General features: G+C 44.1%; 1 protein-coding gene across 1 annotated transcript in view; it reads left to right on the forward strand.

Moving 5' to 3' along the window:
• The first annotated feature begins 4,576 nt into the window (after positions 1–4,576).
• The window catches only part of AAK1 (AP2 associated kinase 1), a 55,139-nt gene continuing 40,379 nt past the window's right edge, over positions 4,577–19,336 (forward strand). The window contains exons 1-6 of the mRNA XM_009892970.1: positions 4,577–4,695; positions 6,704–6,812; positions 9,013–9,155; positions 15,050–15,171; positions 16,637–16,718; positions 18,676–18,808. Of these exons, the coding sequence (XP_009891272.1) occupies positions 4,618–4,695; positions 6,704–6,812; positions 9,013–9,155; positions 15,050–15,171; positions 16,637–16,718; positions 18,676–18,808 (667 nt within the window). The 5' untranslated portion in view covers positions 4,577–4,617. The remainder of the gene's footprint in view (positions 4,696–6,703; positions 6,813–9,012; positions 9,156–15,049; positions 15,172–16,636; positions 16,719–18,675; positions 18,809–19,336) is intronic.

Below are 19,336 nucleotides of genomic sequence, written 5' to 3' on the forward strand. Positions count from 1 at the left end.
TTGCCACAGTTGTCAAGTTCAAGTGCTTTGAAACGCTTGCAGTGTATTAGCTAGTAACCTACTTATGTATTGTAGGCCCTAACCTTAAAATGATGCTGTGGTGTTACTGTTAATATTTTTTTGCAATTAACCCCTAACTTTAAAGTGATGATGTGGTGTTATTGTTAACCTTTTTTGCAATGCAACAGTTTTGGGCGAGTGCTGCTTTTTTTAGCAGGAGGGGCAGTAATAAACACGCGAGGGACTTGAGAGGTGAAGGACAGACCAAAGCTCCAAAATCATCTCTTGTGCACAAGAAACTTAAAAGGAAACCTCTCTAGGTCTAGGTGCAGACCACTGAAGGCATCCCTGCCGTTTCCAGATGTTCAGATGTACAGCGGTTCTTGCATGAGAAACGGATAAGCAGACACATCTGTGGCTCTGACCTTGGCCTGGGAAGACCTGCAGCCTGGAAGGAGCCGCGTTCCTGTTGTAACTCCGATTTGCTCTGGCGCATGGATGTGATCAAGCCCCGTTTCTGTAAATATGTGTATGATGCCTGAAAGTCGGTGGCCTGATTTCTCTGCCCTGTCTGTGCACCTGCTGCTTCCTTCGGAAGCCAATTTGCGGGTGTAGGTTCTCGGTATTCTTAAAATTTGCCCGTATGTCCTGCTGGTGGACTTGGATCTTGTATTTCTAGAGCTGTTTGTGTAAGAGGAGTGTGTCAAGAGGCTGCTATTCTTTGTGCTCTTTGTCCCGTTCTGCTTCCCTCATCCTCCTGTTTTACTGAGTGTTTCGCAGTCCCCTTCTCTACACGCAAAACTGGGAGTGCTGAAGCCAATTAGCAGCGGAAGGCATAATAAATGCAGAGAAATGCAGGTTAGGGTGGCATTTTTTCACACCTTTTCTGATTTAACTGTGGAATGACTACCTGAGGGAAGCTAGACATTCTTGATTATATTGTGCCTTTCTGGACTACGTCTTGGGCACAGCCAAAACCTGGGCTCAGCAAACCAGTTTAGAAGAAATATTGTGGTCTGTTTTAACTGAGGCAATCAGACCAGGTGACATATTAGTTGTTTAGAAAGTAAAGCTTTGCACACTCTCTCAAATGCATGCGGATCATCAAATTTTGCTTCTCTGACGGCAAAGTCGCTTACTGTAGATTGCTGTGTAAAAATTGCTGTATGTACCCTGATTAAATCAATACTTGTTTTCTCTGGAGAGAAGCATGCTGCTTTTACTAGTAGCAAAATTGTCATGCTTTAATCTGCAGTCAGTGGGAGTTTAATAATAAAGTAACCAAATTGGTAGGTGTATTTGCAGACAAAATAAGTTAAATGACTTTGCACAGCTTCCATGTGGGGTGTCGTCGCTGAAGTTTGCAGGAGTTAAAGGTAAGAGAGAGAAGGACACGAGGATGTAATTTTCCTACAGCTTGTATCAGTACTGTGACAACTCCACAAATGTTGCGGGCATCCTCTTCCCTGGATGCGGCTCCTTCTGATGCGTTCGACTTTCGCTGTTCCATTTGGAAGATGGTCTGGGCTGTATTTCTGTCAGGTCTCTGTGTGTTGATGTTGCAGTCCTGTATCAGAAAGCATTAACTTACTTAATTTTGTTGTCATTGTTGTTAGAATCTAAATTTTTCTTTCCTTTGAGCTTTCAGGATGGTTTAGCTATCTTCTCCATTGCATAGACTGTAGTTTTCTTTGCCAGTTGGCCCTCGTCGCTTGTAAGTGAAATAGCACGGTGTACATATTCTACGAGGGTGCTCTAGGAGTGACTTTGTTCATCAGCACAGGATGCGGACGAGAGGAAAGGGACCTTGCCCAAAACTTTGCTAATGAGACATCAGCAGTTGGCCTGAAGAGGTACTGTCCCACTTCAGCTGAAGCAAAGATTTAGAAGGAGGAGCAATTTAGCAATTGAAGGACCTTCAATCTGATCTTTTTTTAAAAAAAACTTTTAATTGATCTATTTTTTTCTGCTCAGCTTATGTTTCTGCTGAGTGTAGTACTGTAAACAGAGCTGCAGTATCCTGCTGGCCTCCAGGCGGGAGGAGCGGTGGGAAGGGGACTCAGCCCCTGGAGAGGGGGAGTCTTCTCATGGATCCCTTCTTGCTTTCTCTTTTTTTGGGGGGGGAATAAAAGTCTTGTTTTGATGATAACTGGGACTCTGTAAATTAAAAAAAAAAAAAAAAGAAAAAAAGAAAAAATTGTTTGTTTTTTTTTGTTTAATATTTTCTCTAGATTTTATCTGTGGTCCATGGAAATATTGTAAAGAAATTAAAAATGTCCAAACCTGATCTCCCCAATGACTTTTAAAAAGCATAATGTGTTAAGAAAGTAGGGACTGGGGTAGCGGTTATGGGTCTCATTTCTTTCTGGCTCTGTTGTGGGTTGTGGCGGGGGGGAGGGGAGGGAATCAGTAGAGTTCTGTTTTGCTTTTTTTCGACATAGACATCCTTTGCGCTAAAGATATCACAGCGGGATGTGCAGATTCGTTCTCCAGAAATGAGACAAATGTGGCTAGGGTAGAACAATAAGGCTACCGCTGTGGGTTTAGGAGTTCTTTAAAATGACTTGTAATTTGAGATCCTCAACTTGAAGCAGCTTAAGGGAGAGAGCCCGGGTTATTTTTGTGTCTGAATTTGAGCACTATGAAGAAATGAGGCCCTGCAGAACTACAGGGGTTTTAAAAACCCTTTCTGCAGGAGTGAGCAGCATCTGTATGGCTTGCTGTATCCCAGGGTCATGTCCCATTTTTCCAAATTTGAATATCTGTTTTGGAGCTTGGTTATAGTTTTTAAGACTTAATTGAAGTCTTGACACTTTATTTTCTTCTTTTCTTTTCTTCTTCTTTCAGTTGCAACTTCTCTCAGGCTGCTGCCTGATAGTTTTCCCCCTAAAAGTCACTGGGGCTTCCTTGGAAAACCTCGTCTAGTTCCTATGGCAAACCATGATGTGTAAAACTAAGGGGTTCGCACGCTAAGAGAGATTTTTGTTCAACAGCTCTGGTGCTGACAGGCGTGTTATTTGCGTGTGCAACTCTTCTGTGGTTGTTTTGGAAGATGGGCCGTAATGGGCGCCATAAAAGCAGTTTGATAACAAATGGGGAGGGTTATGCTTTGAACATAGAAGTGTTGTCTGGTCACTTGCTCTTTTTCAATTTTTTCGTAGTAAAGTTAAATCTCAGTTTTGGTAAAAGCTGCAGTGGGCCTCTTGGTTGTGGTGTTTGACATGGTGACAGCTTGTAAGCACCAGTTGTTGCAAGACTGGGGTTGTCGAATGCAACCTATTTTAACACTAAACTTTGCCCAAGTGTGGCTGTCTTGCTTGTCACGTTTTGTGTGATGGGGAGGAATTCATTTAGGTGCCACATAACCGGTAGTAATAATTATGTACAAACATGTCAAATGTAATTACGTATGTATTGTTGATCTGGTGGTTTCCGGCAGCTTGGAAAGAACGGGGTTCACCAAAGGGCTCAGGCTTTTGAAATGAGAATTCTTTGGGATGTGACTAGCTTTTTACGGTGTGCAACTACAGCTTTTGGCATAGGGGGACTTCTGAAGGCTACGACAGCACCGGATCATAACTTACTATTGAGCTGATTCTTCAGAAATCCTTAAGCATAAAAGAAATATGTGCTGTAATGGATGGTAACGGAGAGCAAATGAAGTGCTGTTGGGTTGTAGCATCGACAATGTCGTCGTGTTTTCCTTTTTACCGTTGTGCAGCGCTCCTTGGCTGCTTGGATCCGTGTGACTCTTTGTTCTGATTCATTCTGTCTGATCTCTGGGAGCCAGGTGTGAAACTTTGATGCCTATACACCTCCATCCTCACTCAGCTTCCTACTTCTGTCCAGGACTACAAATGTAAAATCCATATATTTTGATGCATTGTTAAAAGAGTTGAAAGGCTTTCATCCTAAACAAGTCAAGTATGTCCTGGGAGTCCTGACTTTACTAAGAGCACTGACCACAAAGTGAATTGTGGTGGTTTTTGTTTTGGCTTCTCCCCCCGCCCCCCCAGCTTTGTTCTCTGTTTTTTTAAAAGCACTAACATCAAACCATGTGTGCGAGATGGGTTTCTTCTGCTCCTTGCACAAATCAGCTTTGTAATGTAACTTAGACACTTCAAAAGTTGGGAAGCTTTTTAAGTTCAGGCGTCTGGTAATTCAGTGGATGATCTGTAGCTCGTCTTTCTGTCCAAGGCAACATTGCTGTTTATACTTCAGCTTTCTTCTTCATAATGGAAATTTGTGGAGCAAGGGAGGGCTGCCTGGCAGGGCAAGTAACCGGTGTAATTGCTTGTTTTTGTAGAGATGTTAAATATTAACTTTGCTTCCATTAACTGAAGATTTGCCTCCTTGGATTCCTTTTAGTTCCCAGAAATAACTGTCTAGGCAGAGTTGGAAGCTCTGGAGCTAAGCATGTGTAAGGAGCGCTCCCAGTGCGGCTGTGTTGGTAGCAGCTGAGTGCCCTCCCTCTTCTGACTGTACTCTGGAGGCAGATGGAGGCAGGGGCAGGGCTGGGAGCAGGGACCAAGAGGTTTCTTTGTAAATGAAGAGGATGATTTTGTGTCTTCCGCAGGTGGATTTGCGATAGTGTTTCTCGTGAGGACTAACAATGGGATGAAATGTGCCCTGAAGCGTATGTACGTCAATAACGAGTATGACTTGCAAGTCTGCAAAAGAGAAATCCAAATCATGGTAAGTCGCCACTTTGTATTGGGGCCCCAGACTGGGAGTGGAATGGTGTGAGAGCCTGGTCACCTTCTCCCTGTCATCTGTGTAGCATCATGTTGCAAACTGTGGGTTTTCTTAGCAAAACTGTCTGTCTCTTGGAAAGACCTGACTCCTGGAGTTATTCAACCACGTGAAAATCTCATATTGAATTATTTAAATCGTTTCTGTGGACAAGAAAAACGTGTGAGCTGAAAAAGCAGAGGGAATCTCAGGAAAATAAGGGGAGGGAAAAAATTCCTATGTCAACCCCTCAACTTAATGGGAAAAGGAAGAGTTGAAGAGATGAGCGTGGTTGGCGGTGTTAGACTTCCTGGTGTAACAATCTTCAGTTCAGGGATAAAGTCTTCAGCTTTTTGGACTTCATCAGAAAAGGCCGATGATTCTGATGTAACCATCTCTGAACTCAGCGCGTGAATGAAGACCTCCATCCAGAGATGAGTTTCTGTCACAACAGCTTCCAATCTTTTGCACTGGGGTGACAGTTATCTCTGCGTTAGTGAGGTTGACAGATTAAAACCAGTGTTTGTGGGTCAGTTATTGCCTGGGCTTTTGAAACAGGGAAGTATTTATAATAAGCACTGGCTTGTTTCTCTAGATTATTGGATACAAGGAGTTATAGGATAGCTGTTTTTAATAGCTGTTGTAAACTTGGCATCTCTAAACAAAAAATCGAGATGTTCCAAATAGATTTGCTTAGTCTTGCTTGGAGTCTGGTAAACACGGGAAGTGCCACTTTTGAAGTTGTATTCAAAGGTATTGATGAATATTTAGAGCAACTGTGAGGTGGGGAAGGAAATATAAAATCCTCATTCTGCTAATTTACAACACGAGGTATAGGTTTGGGGTAGATGATCTTCGTAGCAGAAGCTCTTACCTGTAGCAATTCTGTGTTTTTTGAAGTAGCTTTTAATGAGGTTAATACCTTAAAGTTAACTTCTGGAGTTTGTGCGATAGTGCAGTGAAGCTTTTGGGCATGCTTTCTCATCACCGTAGCTAATGCCACATGGGACAAGTTGAGATTAGATCGTACATCAAAGGTTTTAGCAGTGCTCACAAAGCTTGTTTACTCGGATTTTACTTGCCCGTGCTTTCCATTGTCTCCGTGTCTTTGGTACTTCTTTGAAATGTGTGGCTGACCTGGAAAGTCAGGGTGAGAAGTATCCTTCTTACGCTTGCTCCTGTGCTGAGTCTTATCATAAGCATAAATCTTTGTCCTGAAGAACCGGTATGCCACTAAACGGAAATATTTTCTTCTATCCTAGCTTTTGTGCAATAAGGAAGTATTTTACACTTCACAGCACTTTTTGCAACCCTAATATATTACAGCAAAATCTTGATTTCTCTTACTGGTGAGGCTGAACGTGGGCTGGCTGTCACACCTGGGAGTGTGTGTGAAGCTGGCAGTCCCAAAGAAATGACTTTTCCCTGCAAGTTTAGCATGTGTCACGGATAAGTCATTGATAAGAGAATTTTAATCCATCAGGTTACTTAAAATAAGATACTTCTAAAAGGTTAACATTTATTTTATTACCCTAGTGGATTTTTTTAAGCATGCAAAGACTTGGGATATTGTTTGCCAGCAGAAGAGTGGACGGAGAAGTAAGCACAACATGTACTGTGTGTGCTCACCACAAAACATCTGCCTTTGTTCTCCCCTCTGTGTGAAAGAGGAGCAGCTTCAGGTGGCTTGGCCTGTAAGGGAATGTGCAAAACGTCTGGGCTGCTCCCTGAACAAGTTAGTTCATCAGTCTGGCTGTTTCCATGCTGTTTGTCTCAAATCCTTCCGGAAGGAAAGCGGGTAGAGACAGACCTCAGGTTTGTTCGAGTTTTGTGTGACGATCAATGCAAAGTGGCAGAAGCTTGCGCCTAGACAGGAGAAGAGCTAGGAAAACTGTGTGGTGTGGAGGAACCGGATCAAAATGTTGCTTGCTCTTTATGGCTGGTTTAGGCTTTGAATTTATTTATCTTCTAGCGGGATCTGTCTGGCCACAAGAACATTGTTGGATACATCGATTCCAGTATAAACTCCGTAAGCAGTGGCGACGTCTGGGAAGTGCTGATACTAATGGACTTCTGTCGAGGTGAGTGTGGGCTCAACATATTGTTCCTTGGTAGATTTGTGCCTTTTTTGGTGCTTACAGGAAACTTGCACAACATCTTCCTTCAAAAAACCCAAACCTGTTCCTGGGCCTGGCCCTTCCTTGGCTACCAAGGAACCATTCTGAACAAAGCCAAGCCAAAACTAGGTGTGGAGAAGTGGATGATATGTGAGGCTATGCTGACCCTATTAATGGGACAGGTACCATTTTTACCCTTGTCCACGGTGGTCCTAGATATTTTCCATTGTAAAGGAGAACTCTTAAATATATATTGCTGTTTTCCATAGGCTCGTCCACACAAGAAATAGCTCTTCTAAAGCTGCCAGGCTGTGGAATGAAATTCTTCACTTTATGTCATATTGCAAGCTTTTTCCACTTCAGCCTGACTTAGGATTGTTCTGGAAGAAGCTTGAAATGGATAGTGTGAAGCCAAAAAGCATTCCCTTTACCTCTGACCTTTTTGCTTGGCTGTCTCTAGCCAGACAGGCTCTTCCAGTCTTTTCCAGCTGTCCCAAAGCTTTGATCTCTTGTGGCTAGGATGTGGTGTTTGGAAATTGATGCATGTGCTGTGCTCAAATGCCTTTCGCAGGAACGGTGTTAAGCAAAAATAATGTTTTGGCCAGGTGACTCCCCAAGTCTGTGGCTGTTTCAGATGGTGGCTGCTGATGGAAATAGGTATTCTTGGGACTATTCGGCTTTTAACTGAAGTCAGGTGCATTGTAGGAAACTACAAAATGCCTTTAAACATGTACAGCTCTCTGTTCTGCCATGCCCACTTTGCTGCTTGGTTTTGATGCAGGAATCTTGTCTGACTTGCGGTGGGTTTGTTGGCTGGTAGAAGGAAGAACCTTATGTGTGGCTTTTGCTGAAGGAATCATTACATAAGCTCTCTGTAAGCTTAAACCTAAATATCGCAAGGAGTGTTGTAAGAAATAGGCCTGGCAGTGCTGGTAAATCCATACTCCATGTTGCGGGCCCCACTGTGGAGGGAAGTGCAAACCACAGCAATTCAGAAAGCACTCCCTCCAGCTGCACGAGCCTCCCCTCTGCACCAAATTTCGGGCTGATGAAGTAAAGACCATCTTTCTAAGGTGTTTCCCTCCATCTGAAAGGAGGATTGCTGCAAGGTGGTATCTCTCACATGGCTTGTTTTTGCCAGATGTGCCAGCATGCTCGGCATATGCCTGTCTCTGTCTCCCACGTTCGGAGTGAAGCGGAGGAATTGCTGTTACACGCTGGATTTTCCCTTGTTACGTTCCTTTTGTGTCAAACAGTTTCCAAACCAAATCAGTGTGTCTCTGTGTGCAGAACTGCACTCACTTTGAGTGTGAAATGTTCACAGCTGTATTATATATTAACCTGAGCTCTCTTCTTTTGTAGCGTGAAAATAAAGTTTTTCAACACTGATGTGAAATATACAGTTTTGCTTTGCCAAAGGTTCAGAAAGGAGATTTTTTTCTCTGTGTATATAGGGTGTTTTGAGGGGGGAAGAACCTCTCTGTGGATTGTTTTGGAAAAGCCTTGACAGCAGCAAAACCTCAAAGTTGAGGCAAATTCAGGACTCATTCATGGAAACTTGTTTTTGTTTGTGTGGAATTTCCCTTTTACAGATGGATTTTTAATTTTTTTGCTAGCCTGGCTGTAGCCACACTACTTAGTAGTGTGGGGGGATTCTGGGTGTCTCCCTTTCTCCCTCCTCTTGCTTACACGTGGCAAACTATTTTGTGGACTGTGAATGCCCCAAATTCAGCCTTTTATTCCTCTAGTCTGACAAAAAAGTCTTATTTTGAAGAAGAAAGAAAAAGATGCTTCTCAGTCTGAATTACATTTGAGTGTCAACGCGGCCAGGTGAGTGTGGGCCTTAGAAGCTAACTTGCTGCTCTTGAAGCTCTGTTCAAAGCCAAGATGAGATGGAGCGCCTGCCGGCAGATATGTGAAACCCCCTGGGATTTAGGCGAGGAAATGAGAATGAAACAAGATGAGTAAGCAGATTGCAAAAAGCCTCTGGGGAAGGCTTGGTGCGAGTTTTGAATTTGAACTCGTGAACTTCTTGTGCGCTGACTGTACAGCCACAGTGTGACGGGGAGCAGACTAAGGTTACGTCTGGTAGGACTGGGGCTTGGACCAGGCCAGACCTCGCTTTGCATACCTGCTCTGATTCTCGATGTCTGTTTCTCCTCAGGAGGTCAAGTGGTGAACCTCATGAACCAGCGCCTGCAGACGGGCTTCACGGAGAACGAGGTCCTGCAGATCTTCTGCGACACCTGCGAAGCCGTAGCCAGGTTGCATCAGTGTAAAACGCCAATAATCCATAGGGATTTGAAGGTGAGTTGTGGACTCCAGTGACACAGCAGGGAGTGTGCCTCCTCCTGAACATGTCTGTTTGCTGCCTACGCCACGGCAGACAGGCTTTGAATACCGCTGCTGTGTTTCTGTTGTAGTAATGGGGAAAAGTGGGCATAACTACCTCTCTCTATTGGAAGATAAAAAAAGAAATGAGCCTCTCATTGCTGCTTACCATATGTTTACCATCTATAGATCTACTTAAAAAACACAAATGTTTGTGAAGAATTCTGTTTTGCACAGGAGATGTGCCAGAATGTGTCTGATGAATTATTCACAGTGACTTCATACCACCTGAAATACTACTGATGGTATAAGGTAGTTCACAAAAAGCATGCTGTAAACTTGTTTCCTGGACCCACATTAAAAGGATCCCTCCAGAGACGATGGCCTTGGGGCAGGAGTCCTTAGAAGCTTTTGAAACTGGCCTCTGACCCCGTTGACCATGCAAGTGCGCTGTAAAATTCTGCGTGCTTAGCTGGGAACAGAGCTAGGCCAGTGGGGAGAGCTTTTAAAAAATCCCATGCCTATAGTCAAACAAACAGAAAGATTTTCCCTTTCCTCTCAACTAACTCATAAAATGCCTGAATAATATATTCAGCCAAGAAGGAGGCTCCTGTGTACATTTGAAATTCAGATGTGCTTTGTGGGTCAGATTCTGTTTTCAGAGCCCTCGGCAGATGTGTGGTGTGTGCCGCTGGCCGTTGTTTTATAGGAGCAAAAGACGGCACGTGTGCCAACGGGAGCCAGGTAGCGCTGGGGAAAAATTCCTCAGGGTTTGGTGTGCTTTAACGTGTTTCAAATGATTGTGACCCCAGTTCGGATATATGAAACAAGTCTGACATCGTGTTTCTAGAGTGAAATGGGTGGAGTCTTACAAATACGAGGCCTGGATTTAAAGCTGTTAAGGTCTGTGAGAATCACGCAGGAGTTTGTATAAACAAGGAGAACTGGGGTGAGGGGATGAGGCTTAGGAACAGGAACCTCTACAGTTGATATTAACCCCTGCTGTTACCTTTTTGACGAATCCCTGGGGTTTTTCAATTAAGAACAAACTTGTTGTGTGGCATGTGAATAAATTCTGGGACATCTGTGATGGATTAGTGTGTTGATCTTGAGTGTTACTCTCGACACTGAGTTGCAATTGAAATGGACTGTTAGGGTCTGATGTCTCGCCCATGCTGCGTGCTTAGATCAGTAAAGTTTGCACGGTCTGGCTCTTGGTTGGTAAGCTCTGCCCAAGGTCAGAGACTTGGCTTCTCTCTGCTTTGAGACATGTTTCCCGCTTGAATATTGTATTATTTCTGTGGTGATGGCCCTCTGGAGCTCCAGTCGCAATTGAGGATTTAAGTACTAACACAGAATTAATGATTTAGATCTGTTTTGACTTTGTTCGAGTTCAAATTTAATAATGCCAAGGGGGGGCTGCAGTTCTAGAACTATTCCAAGAGAGATTAAGGTTCAGAAAAGTTCTGTACAAGTTCTGAGCGTGAGGAGAAGCATCCTTCGGGTAGCTGTTCTGGTGGGGTGAACATAACCCTGTTGAAGAGTGGGCAGATGTTGACTTTGCAGACAGCTGCATGGAGACTGGAGGCTTTTTTTGCCTTCCAGCTCTTTGATGTTGCTCTAACACTGGAGGTTCCTGCCCAGAGAGCTCTGCCAGCAGAAGGAATCGTTGTGAATAATCTTTAAGCCCTTTCAGACAAATGCAGCTGGATTAGCTTCAGCGGCCTGTGGCTGTGATTTTGAGTTAACCCAACAGGATTTGCCTGAAGCAGAACTACCTCCTGTTGGCACAATCTCCCAACTGGTAGGAAGCAACCAACAGCTGGGGACGACAGCACCTTTAAGCAGGCGAAAGTGGGCATCTCACTGCGAATGAAGGCCACCAAAAAGATAGTATGTGTTACGGTTTGAGTAACCCACAAGAATTTATTGTCATTTAGACAATTATTCTATCACCCAATGACCCCTCACCACCCAGGAAGGGGAATCGGGAACAAACAAGGAAACACGAGTGTTGAAATATAAACAGATTTAATAGGATAAAACTAAATAATTAACGTTAATAATACTGCAGAACCAGTATTGATCCCAATACCGATATAAAATATACAAGTCTTATTCTCAGCCCATTCTGTCAGTAGGAAGCTGGCCACTCTCAGCAGTGGGACCCTGCGAGCGCTGCGGCTTTGGGAGGAAGGGAAGGGCTCAGGGGCCTGGCACCGGGGCAAGAAGTTCTCTGGACCGCCACCATCAGGGGAGAGAGAGCACTTCTCAGCAAACTTTCTATTTTATATTGAATGTGACCTTCACGGTATGAAATAATCTGTTGGCAGCTTGGGTCAAGTGCCCGGGTCTCACTCCTCCTCGTCCCCGCACCTGGTGAGCTTGAAAACACAGAGACCTTGAAACCCACATACCATAGCTGGCTATAAAGTAAATATTTTTGCAAATTCAAACACTAGAGTCTTCTAAAAGCGCAGTTTTCCCAAGCATTAGAAGAGAAATTAGTCCTGTGTCTCTCAAACCAGGACAGTATGTCACCCCTGAATTTGTTTATTAAGGTTTTCCTTCCTGATCTAACGATGAACTCAGGTACTCTGTCAGTCTGTCCCTGCGTGCTCACAGCTGAACGATGTGCTGTACAGGGTGTGATATTTAGTTTCATGTGCCTTGATTGCCTGCCACAAAAACAGGCATATATTGATACTGCTTTTTCCTAAAAGTTAGGAAGCCCCTGGTGTGCCCCCTCTGCCCGCGTCTGCACCCCTGCGGGGGCAGAGCAAGCCTGCTGGCAGTAGGTCTGCCTTGCGTGGTTATCTTTACTTGGTCTTGCAGGTATTTTCCCCACCCTCAGGGTTCGTAGGCCATTGCTGCTGCAGGGCATTCCCTAAAAAGTTTAGTTTTGTTCTCTCTCTGGAGTGAGAACACTTCCGATGTCTTTAAGTTAGGCCTTTTAACATCGAAGAAGAAATGGTGAAATCTTCTTATGGCTGTCGGTTCTGTTACTCTGCCTGGGAAGTCTCTGCTGCTAAGGTGGAATCTACGCAGAGAAACTGTGACTGCCAGCCCCCGTTGGAGGGAGGCGAAAATCTATCTAGGGCTGATGATAACAATTTCCACAACTACCCTATATCTAGCGGTAGTTGTTTGCATAACTTGTTTTACATTTAACTCTGTCTTTTCAGTGTCACATCCTATAACTCATGTTGTTCAAAGCACCAGCTTAGAGCCAACTTTGATTTCTGCAGTGAGAGATCTCCCACTTCTACCTGTGATGCTTCTGCTAGTCTGAACCCGCCTGGTTCTGGGAGTAGATGTCTGACTTGCAGATGAGTGCCTGATTTTTCTTGTAGTAAACACAGAGCAGGATACAGCAAAATACTATGTCAGTCAGCCCAGAGGATGCTGTTGATCAAGATACCTTTCTGCTTTCTGAAAGAACCAGAAGGTTGTGCTCTCCTGTTAAGGATTTAGTTTCTTCTGCTTTCATTTTAGCAAGAGTCCTCCTGGTGTTGCACTTCTCTGTGGTGTCATAAGACAGTCACGCTGTGCTGCTCTTATCTCTCTGCCTTCCATCGCAGTTCTTTGTAACACCAAGTTTTGTCCTGATGCCACCAACAAGCCTTTGCCTGGAATTTGCTTGGATGGCTCTATGTTCAGAGGGTGATGCGTAAAATTGTCCAGTTCCCTAATGTTAAGCCCTTGCGTCGACCAGGTTAAGAATATGCCTGTGCCAAAATCACTTAGTCCTCTTAGATGTCATGTTGCATTCATTTCTTTGCTATGAAATACTAAACAAGCTTTCAGAAGTAGATAGTGAACGGTGCCAAGGGAGGAAGGGAGGTTGAAACATCTCTGAAAAGACCTGAAGGTGTTGGAAGGCAGTCAGAAAGTGTACCTTGGTCATGCATCCCTCCCAGATTGCTACTTAGAAATACTGGCCTTAGAAGCCATTGCTCTTAGAGAGGATAACGTGTGTTGATTTTGCTAGTTAAGGAAAGCCTTATGCCTTTTCCCTCACCAGTCTGTGTCTGTGCAGTGTTTTTACCAGTTTACTTAAGCTTTTACCAAAGAAAGGCATTTGTTTTGGAGAGTAGAGACCAAAGCTAGCTACATTCTGTAACTAAAAAAAAACTTAAGGCAACTCATAGCTTCCTGTAAAGGTTTTTGTTTGGGGTCTAAATCTGACTTTAAGCGTTGGGCATGTCAAAGCTGGAGTTGTAAGCGCTCAGCAGTGCTGAGAACTTGGATTGCAGCTTTCCAAGGGTTTGACTGGAAGAAGGCACCTCCATACTCTTTTAAAAAGACAGTGTCTGCTGTCCTGGCAGTTGGCAGCTGTAATTCAGGTACTTTGTTTTGCTGTTTGGTTTGTTTTTTCCTTCTTTTTTTCTGGAGGTTACTGAACGAGCCTGGTTGCTGGATAGTCCAGTGCTGATGTTTAATAAAACTTGCAGGACGTTTCAGTGAGAAGTCACGTCAGACTTTTCAGCCGGATAAAGTGGAAGGATTCTTCTGGAAATGTTTGATGAGTATTTGCAGGGAATAGGGAATAATGCTGTCAGTGTTGATCTGCTAGGGAGAACATCTGTGTGCAATGCTTTATTCAAAGCAGATGGAGAGCGAAGGGGGGAAGGGGTGGTGTTTAACCCTTGGTTTCAAGCCAGCATTTCCCCCCTCAGCTGCTCTAATTTGGCTGCATTTTCTGAGGCTTAAAATGCTGACTCCTTTTTCTTTCCTTCTTGTAAAGATCATCCTTGATGGGGAGGTCTACTTCCAAAAGGTTTTGTCAGGGAATATTTATGTGGTGATTTTTTTTTTTTAAATATACGAGCAGTATGTTTTATCTCGTTGTTTTATCTGAGCATTTGACATTGATTGAAGATAAATATGTTAAAAATTGTGTGCATTCCCTTGAGAGAACATGCTGTTAATGCCACTGTACAGATGAGGAACTGGAATACAGGGATGGTCTGCTAAAGCAAAAAACTGAACCCAGGTTTTCCCACATCTTATGTTGGTGTTGTAACATTCAGACAGCTTTCGTAGGTAGACATGAGCTTTTTGTTAATGCGTGATTAAGTGTGAGTATTTAGGGGAAAGGCAGTGACTCTGCTGATTTTATTTATATTTCTTTTCAGCTCTCCCAGGTGTTTGTTCCAGCATTTGTTTCAGTTGTCTGATTCAAGCTGCCAAATAGTATTTGAAAGAAAGGGGTCATCTTCTCAGCAGCCTGGGTGAACTTCTGCTGATAGAGCCACTGTTTAGGGAGTACGGGGTACCCAGCGCATTCCGATAACGAGCGACTGAACTGTGAGCGTAAGCTGAGGCTTGTTTTGAATGAGACCCTAAGTGACAGGTGAAATGCAGGCAGAGAACCGGAGAGATTTATTATCGTTTCGTAAAGTACAGAAGTGTGTGTGCTGCCATCCATTTGCCGCCTCTCTGCCTCACTAGGCAGCGAGGGGTTACAGCCCTCGATAAACCTGTGGACAGCTTGTCTTAGCTGTCCCAAATTCAGATACCAGACTGTCTGTTGTAGTAGCTGAGGGAAGTTGAGCACTAAGGACACGGGGACACAGTTCTTGTCCTGAAGCACGTAGTAGTCTTAGTAGAGGCAAGGTGATGTGCTTGCGAAAGGAGAGGTGGCAGGATGGAAGGCAGTGTTGCAACTGTGCTTCCACGATTTGACTTCTATTTTAGGAGATGTGACAGAGTTTTGATGCGTATTTTCTTTGCTGTCATATTACGCTTTTATGTCAGACATGTCTGATATGTTTTCAGGCGCTAAAATCCCTGGCTTGTCTAAAGAAGGCGAATGTTGTTGGGTTTTTTTGCCTGAGTGATTCTGTATTTGTCTGTGATGCTCGTAGGTTGAAAACATCCTGCTGCACGATCGTGGCCACTATGTCCTGTGTGACTTTGGAAGTGCTACTAACAAATTCCAGAACCCTCAGACAGAAGGGGTGAATGCGGTAGAAGAGGAGATCAAAAAGTAAGTGTGCTTTTCCTTTTCAACTCGGATGTATTTGCAGGGTCATTTTTTATTGTACCAGGACTAAATTTTACTCAGGCCTCTTGCAGCAGATTGGATGCTGCAGCGTAGAAGTGTCTGCTGCAGGTAAATAACCGCCTGGGGGAAGGTGAAACAATAAATTGAGCTTGATGTAATTGCTTTGGACCTGAAAGACCGAGTGTGCTAATGCGGAGAAGTTGCCCACCTTGAAGAGGTAGTGACATGCTCAGTTATGTATGGGGTCAGTCTGTCTCTGTCCCTCATCTATCTTGGCTTCTTTGAACTGCGGTACAGCAGATGACAAAACCCCTGTCCTCTGTGAGCCGCTCGTCATAAATCCTTGCAGTGACTAAGGGAACGGATGGTCTAACTCCTTAGCTCTTCACAGAAAATGTCAGGACCTTGAGGTGTTTAACGGTTCCTTCTCTTGCCCCGCGCACAGCCGGCTGGGGCGGTAGCAACGAGGTGCACCTTGATGCCTTTACAAAGGGAACTTAGCTGGCAGTTCAGGAGGACCTAGATCAGGAACGGAGCAGACTCCGGGTCATTGGTCTTGCTTTAGTTTTAACACCATCACTGCTGCAAACTTTCCAGTTCTGCTAATACAATATTCTGGCTAGAAAGCAGCATGTTAGAAATGTGTGCAAATGCCTCCTTTTTATTAGGATTCAGTTACGCCTGCCTGGATTTCCTAGACTTGTTTGACTGAAGTTTTTAGAGCGCTCCTAGTCTGGCTTTGCAGTGCCCGTGGAATGCCCTGTTTGTACGCTTGGTAACAACCCTGCAGAGACTTTGCCTTTAGCAGTGCTTTCTTGTGATCAAGGTAAATGGCATGCAATGTGCCACAGCAGAAATTGTAGACCTACTGATAGGAAATCTTATCGTGAGTCTCTTAAACTGTGCCACAATTTCTAGCTTTTCTCTTTATAGTGATTTTGTTAAAATGAGACAGATTCTAGCTGTAGTTTGAGATACAAAATAATCTTTCCCTTGTTTACAGTGACTCTGAGCAGGAGTCCTGGTAGGGAAGTCAATTAGGAGCTACGCATCCCGTTACAGTCTTTGTAATACAGCTGGCCGAAGCCCCAGCAGTGAGGACATTGCAGAGGACATTTGGCTACTGACCTTGTTAATACTCTGAGTCCTCGAGTATTTCTGTTCTAGTTCTTAAAATGACTGTACTGTTTTGTGAGTAAATTGCTTGCTTTAGAAAGGATCTTGGTTACTGCTTTGGTTTCACAGGGCAGTTTGCAGTCGTTAGTATTTTACTGTTTTGTGTAGCAGATGCTGCTGTTAAAAGATTTTCCAATAGATTATCATCTTTAGTATACCTTTCTCTAAAATGAATAGGAAAAGAGTGAATTTTGAATTATTTGGAAATGTGACACTGTGAAAATGCATCTGATAACCATTTCAAACTCACTGATAGATCTTTCTGCTACAGGTACACTACATTATCCTATAGAGCACCAGAAATGGTCAACCTCTATAGTGGCAAACTTATTACTACAAAAGCAGACATCTGGGTACGTATAAAAACTGCTTAACATCATACAACCAGACTGCAGCTTGCTTTCATTACCATAATGACAGGGTAACTTTCTGGCTGGGGCTAACCTAGTTTCCGTAAGAGACTGGACAGTTTCTGAATAAAGAGTTCCTCTGCCTGATATTTCTGATGAGTTACTGCTGGGCAGGGTGGCTTGTGGATAAAACACACGTGCTTCTTTGCATGCTACCTCCCATGTGGTTTTAATTTAGAGATGTATGAAATTCCAGGGTTGAACAGTGCAAACCTGATTTTGTATCTTAAGAGTTAAACCAGAAAATTTAGAGTATTGTGCCTGGGTTGGCTTGGAAACATGTGAAATCGAAGTCAGCGGTCAGAATTTAGCAGAAAACGGAGAAAATAGACCTCCTCTCAGGAGCGATAGTATGCTTATCCTGGACAGCGTAACGCAGGTCTGAGTTGTCAAACCTGGCCAAAGACCAAGCTTTTGCACTGCTGTTTCTAATGATCGGTGCAATCGTGCCATGCTTTTCATGTTGAGAGTGAAATGCAACTGCAGTGTAATCTGTTACTGGCTGACTTGATTGAGGATGGAATGCTTCCCTCTACTTGGGACAGAGATGGAAAAAAGAAAAGGGTGTGCTGTTCGTAGCGTAGTGGCAATTCAGCAAACCGGATGTGTTTAAAATGCTAATTCAGAGCATGTTTGTCTGGTTTCTGAAGCCCTGAGCTAGGAAGTAACAAGGCAGAAGCAGTATAAGGAGAGTTTTAATGTATGCTCAATAGCTCTGCATCTGCATATACAAGAGGGGAAAATTGCTGGCGTGACATCTGCTGGGAAGAGTCCTCTGTCCCCTCTGAGCTCATCGCGCAGTCAGGAACGCAGCAGCTCCCGGGGGGCTCTTGCACCACTGAGTTCAGTGGGGGGTTTGTAGAACCGGGCCCCGTACCAGTGCCGGGTCCCTCGCTTTGCCGTTAGAGACGTGGAGAGGGAAGGTCACAGCTGTTACAGCATGAAAAGACTGTCAGGGCCTCAAAGGCAGCCAGAGGAGAACCTCAGATTTGCACTCCTTCCTGTGATAATGTGGAAAGGCGGAGACCCAAAGGCTCCAACGGCGCTCTCCTTCCTGGCGTGGAAGGAATTCTGTTCCAGTGACCCGCTGAGCATTTCCAAACGAGCGTCCAGAGCAGGGCCTTGACTCCCAAGGCCCGTCACAGTGCTTGTCCCACTTGTAACCTCCCTTTCCTTAAATCTCATCAAGGTTATTTTAAACCGGAGTGCCATTTAGTTGTGAAATCCTATGACAAAAGATATAAGCTGATGATGAGTTGTTTGGGATTAGGAAATGCTTCCCCCTCTCCCTGCTGAGATGGTGGGAGTGTTTCATAATTAGCCTTTTGTGCAAAAATTGTATTTTCTTTTGAAATAGGTGGTGGTTCTTGCTGTCAAAGGCAGCACGGAAATAGATGGAAGGGTGATATAACCTAACAGCCTGCAGACTTCTCTGTATAGCTCTCCCTGGTACATATTTATAGCAATTGAACTTAAGCTTGGAAACTGTTTGGATTTTTCCTTGTCAGGATAGATGTATTAAGGATGATGGTTACCATTTATTTTTGCTATTACTTTGCTTTTTCCTTCCAGTATGTGGCAGAAGCAGGCTCTGCCTGTTCAGTGACGTGAAGGGTTACACTGTAGTGGTGTGTGGAGCTGGGGGGGGTGGTGGTGGTGGTGATGCTCACACGATCCCCCAGACTACAGTATCTCAGCCTGGCGAGGGAGAACTCTTTGCATATTTATCTTCCCGCAGAGCTGTGCTTGTTTTCAAGTCGATCCCGGGCCTGATGTCACGCGGGACCCCAGAGCAGACCAAGCAGAGCCCTTTCCATGTTACCTACAGTGGTATTTGAATTGTACTGTTCCTTGCTTGGCTTCGCTTTGTTAAATCCTTTGCTCTGTTCTCTCTTTTCAGGCCCTTGGCTGTTTACTGTACAAGCTGTGTTACTTCACCTTGCCGTTTGGGGAGAGTCAGGTGGCAATCTGTGATGGCAATTTCACCATTCCAGATAATTCTCGGCACTCGCAAGACATGCACTGCCTCATCCGTGAGTGTCTCTGACAGTGCTATAATCTACTTCCGCAGGACTGAAAAAATAGCAGAGGTTTTGTGTTCTTACATTCCCTGGTCCTGCAGTAAAAGAGTTGGTGTTTTTCTTCTTTTAAGAGACTTGCTTGCACGCAGGGGTGGATAAGGTGATTGTTTAGTAGCTTAGGGGATCACTCTTCGAAAGAAATTATGACGAGGAGATTTCTATTTGGCTAGGCTGTAGTGGACTCCCTGGAAGGGCAGGAAAACAGACAACGGTTTGGTTTGAGTCCTACAGAAACTTGCACAATAAGCCTATTTATGCAGAAATGTATTTCTTCAGTATTAAATCTATTTGGATAAGGAAATGAAAAGAACCACAGAGGTTTAGACTGGCGATAAGAATTCATCTTCTGTGAACTGAGAAACAGAACTGAAATGATTTATAAATAACCCACTGACTAGAGTGAATGTGTAATTAAGGGTACAATGCACTACTCTTGGCAGAGCTGGGGCAGCTCTCTTGTTTTCAGCACAGCATTTGATT

This window comes from Charadrius vociferus, unplaced genomic scaffold, assembly GCF_000708025.1.
Source record: "Charadrius vociferus isolate BGI_N301 unplaced genomic scaffold, ASM70802v2 scaffold1339, whole genome shotgun sequence".
In the NCBI taxonomy this organism is placed as follows: Eukaryota; Metazoa; Chordata; class Aves; order Charadriiformes; family Charadriidae; genus Charadrius; species Charadrius vociferus.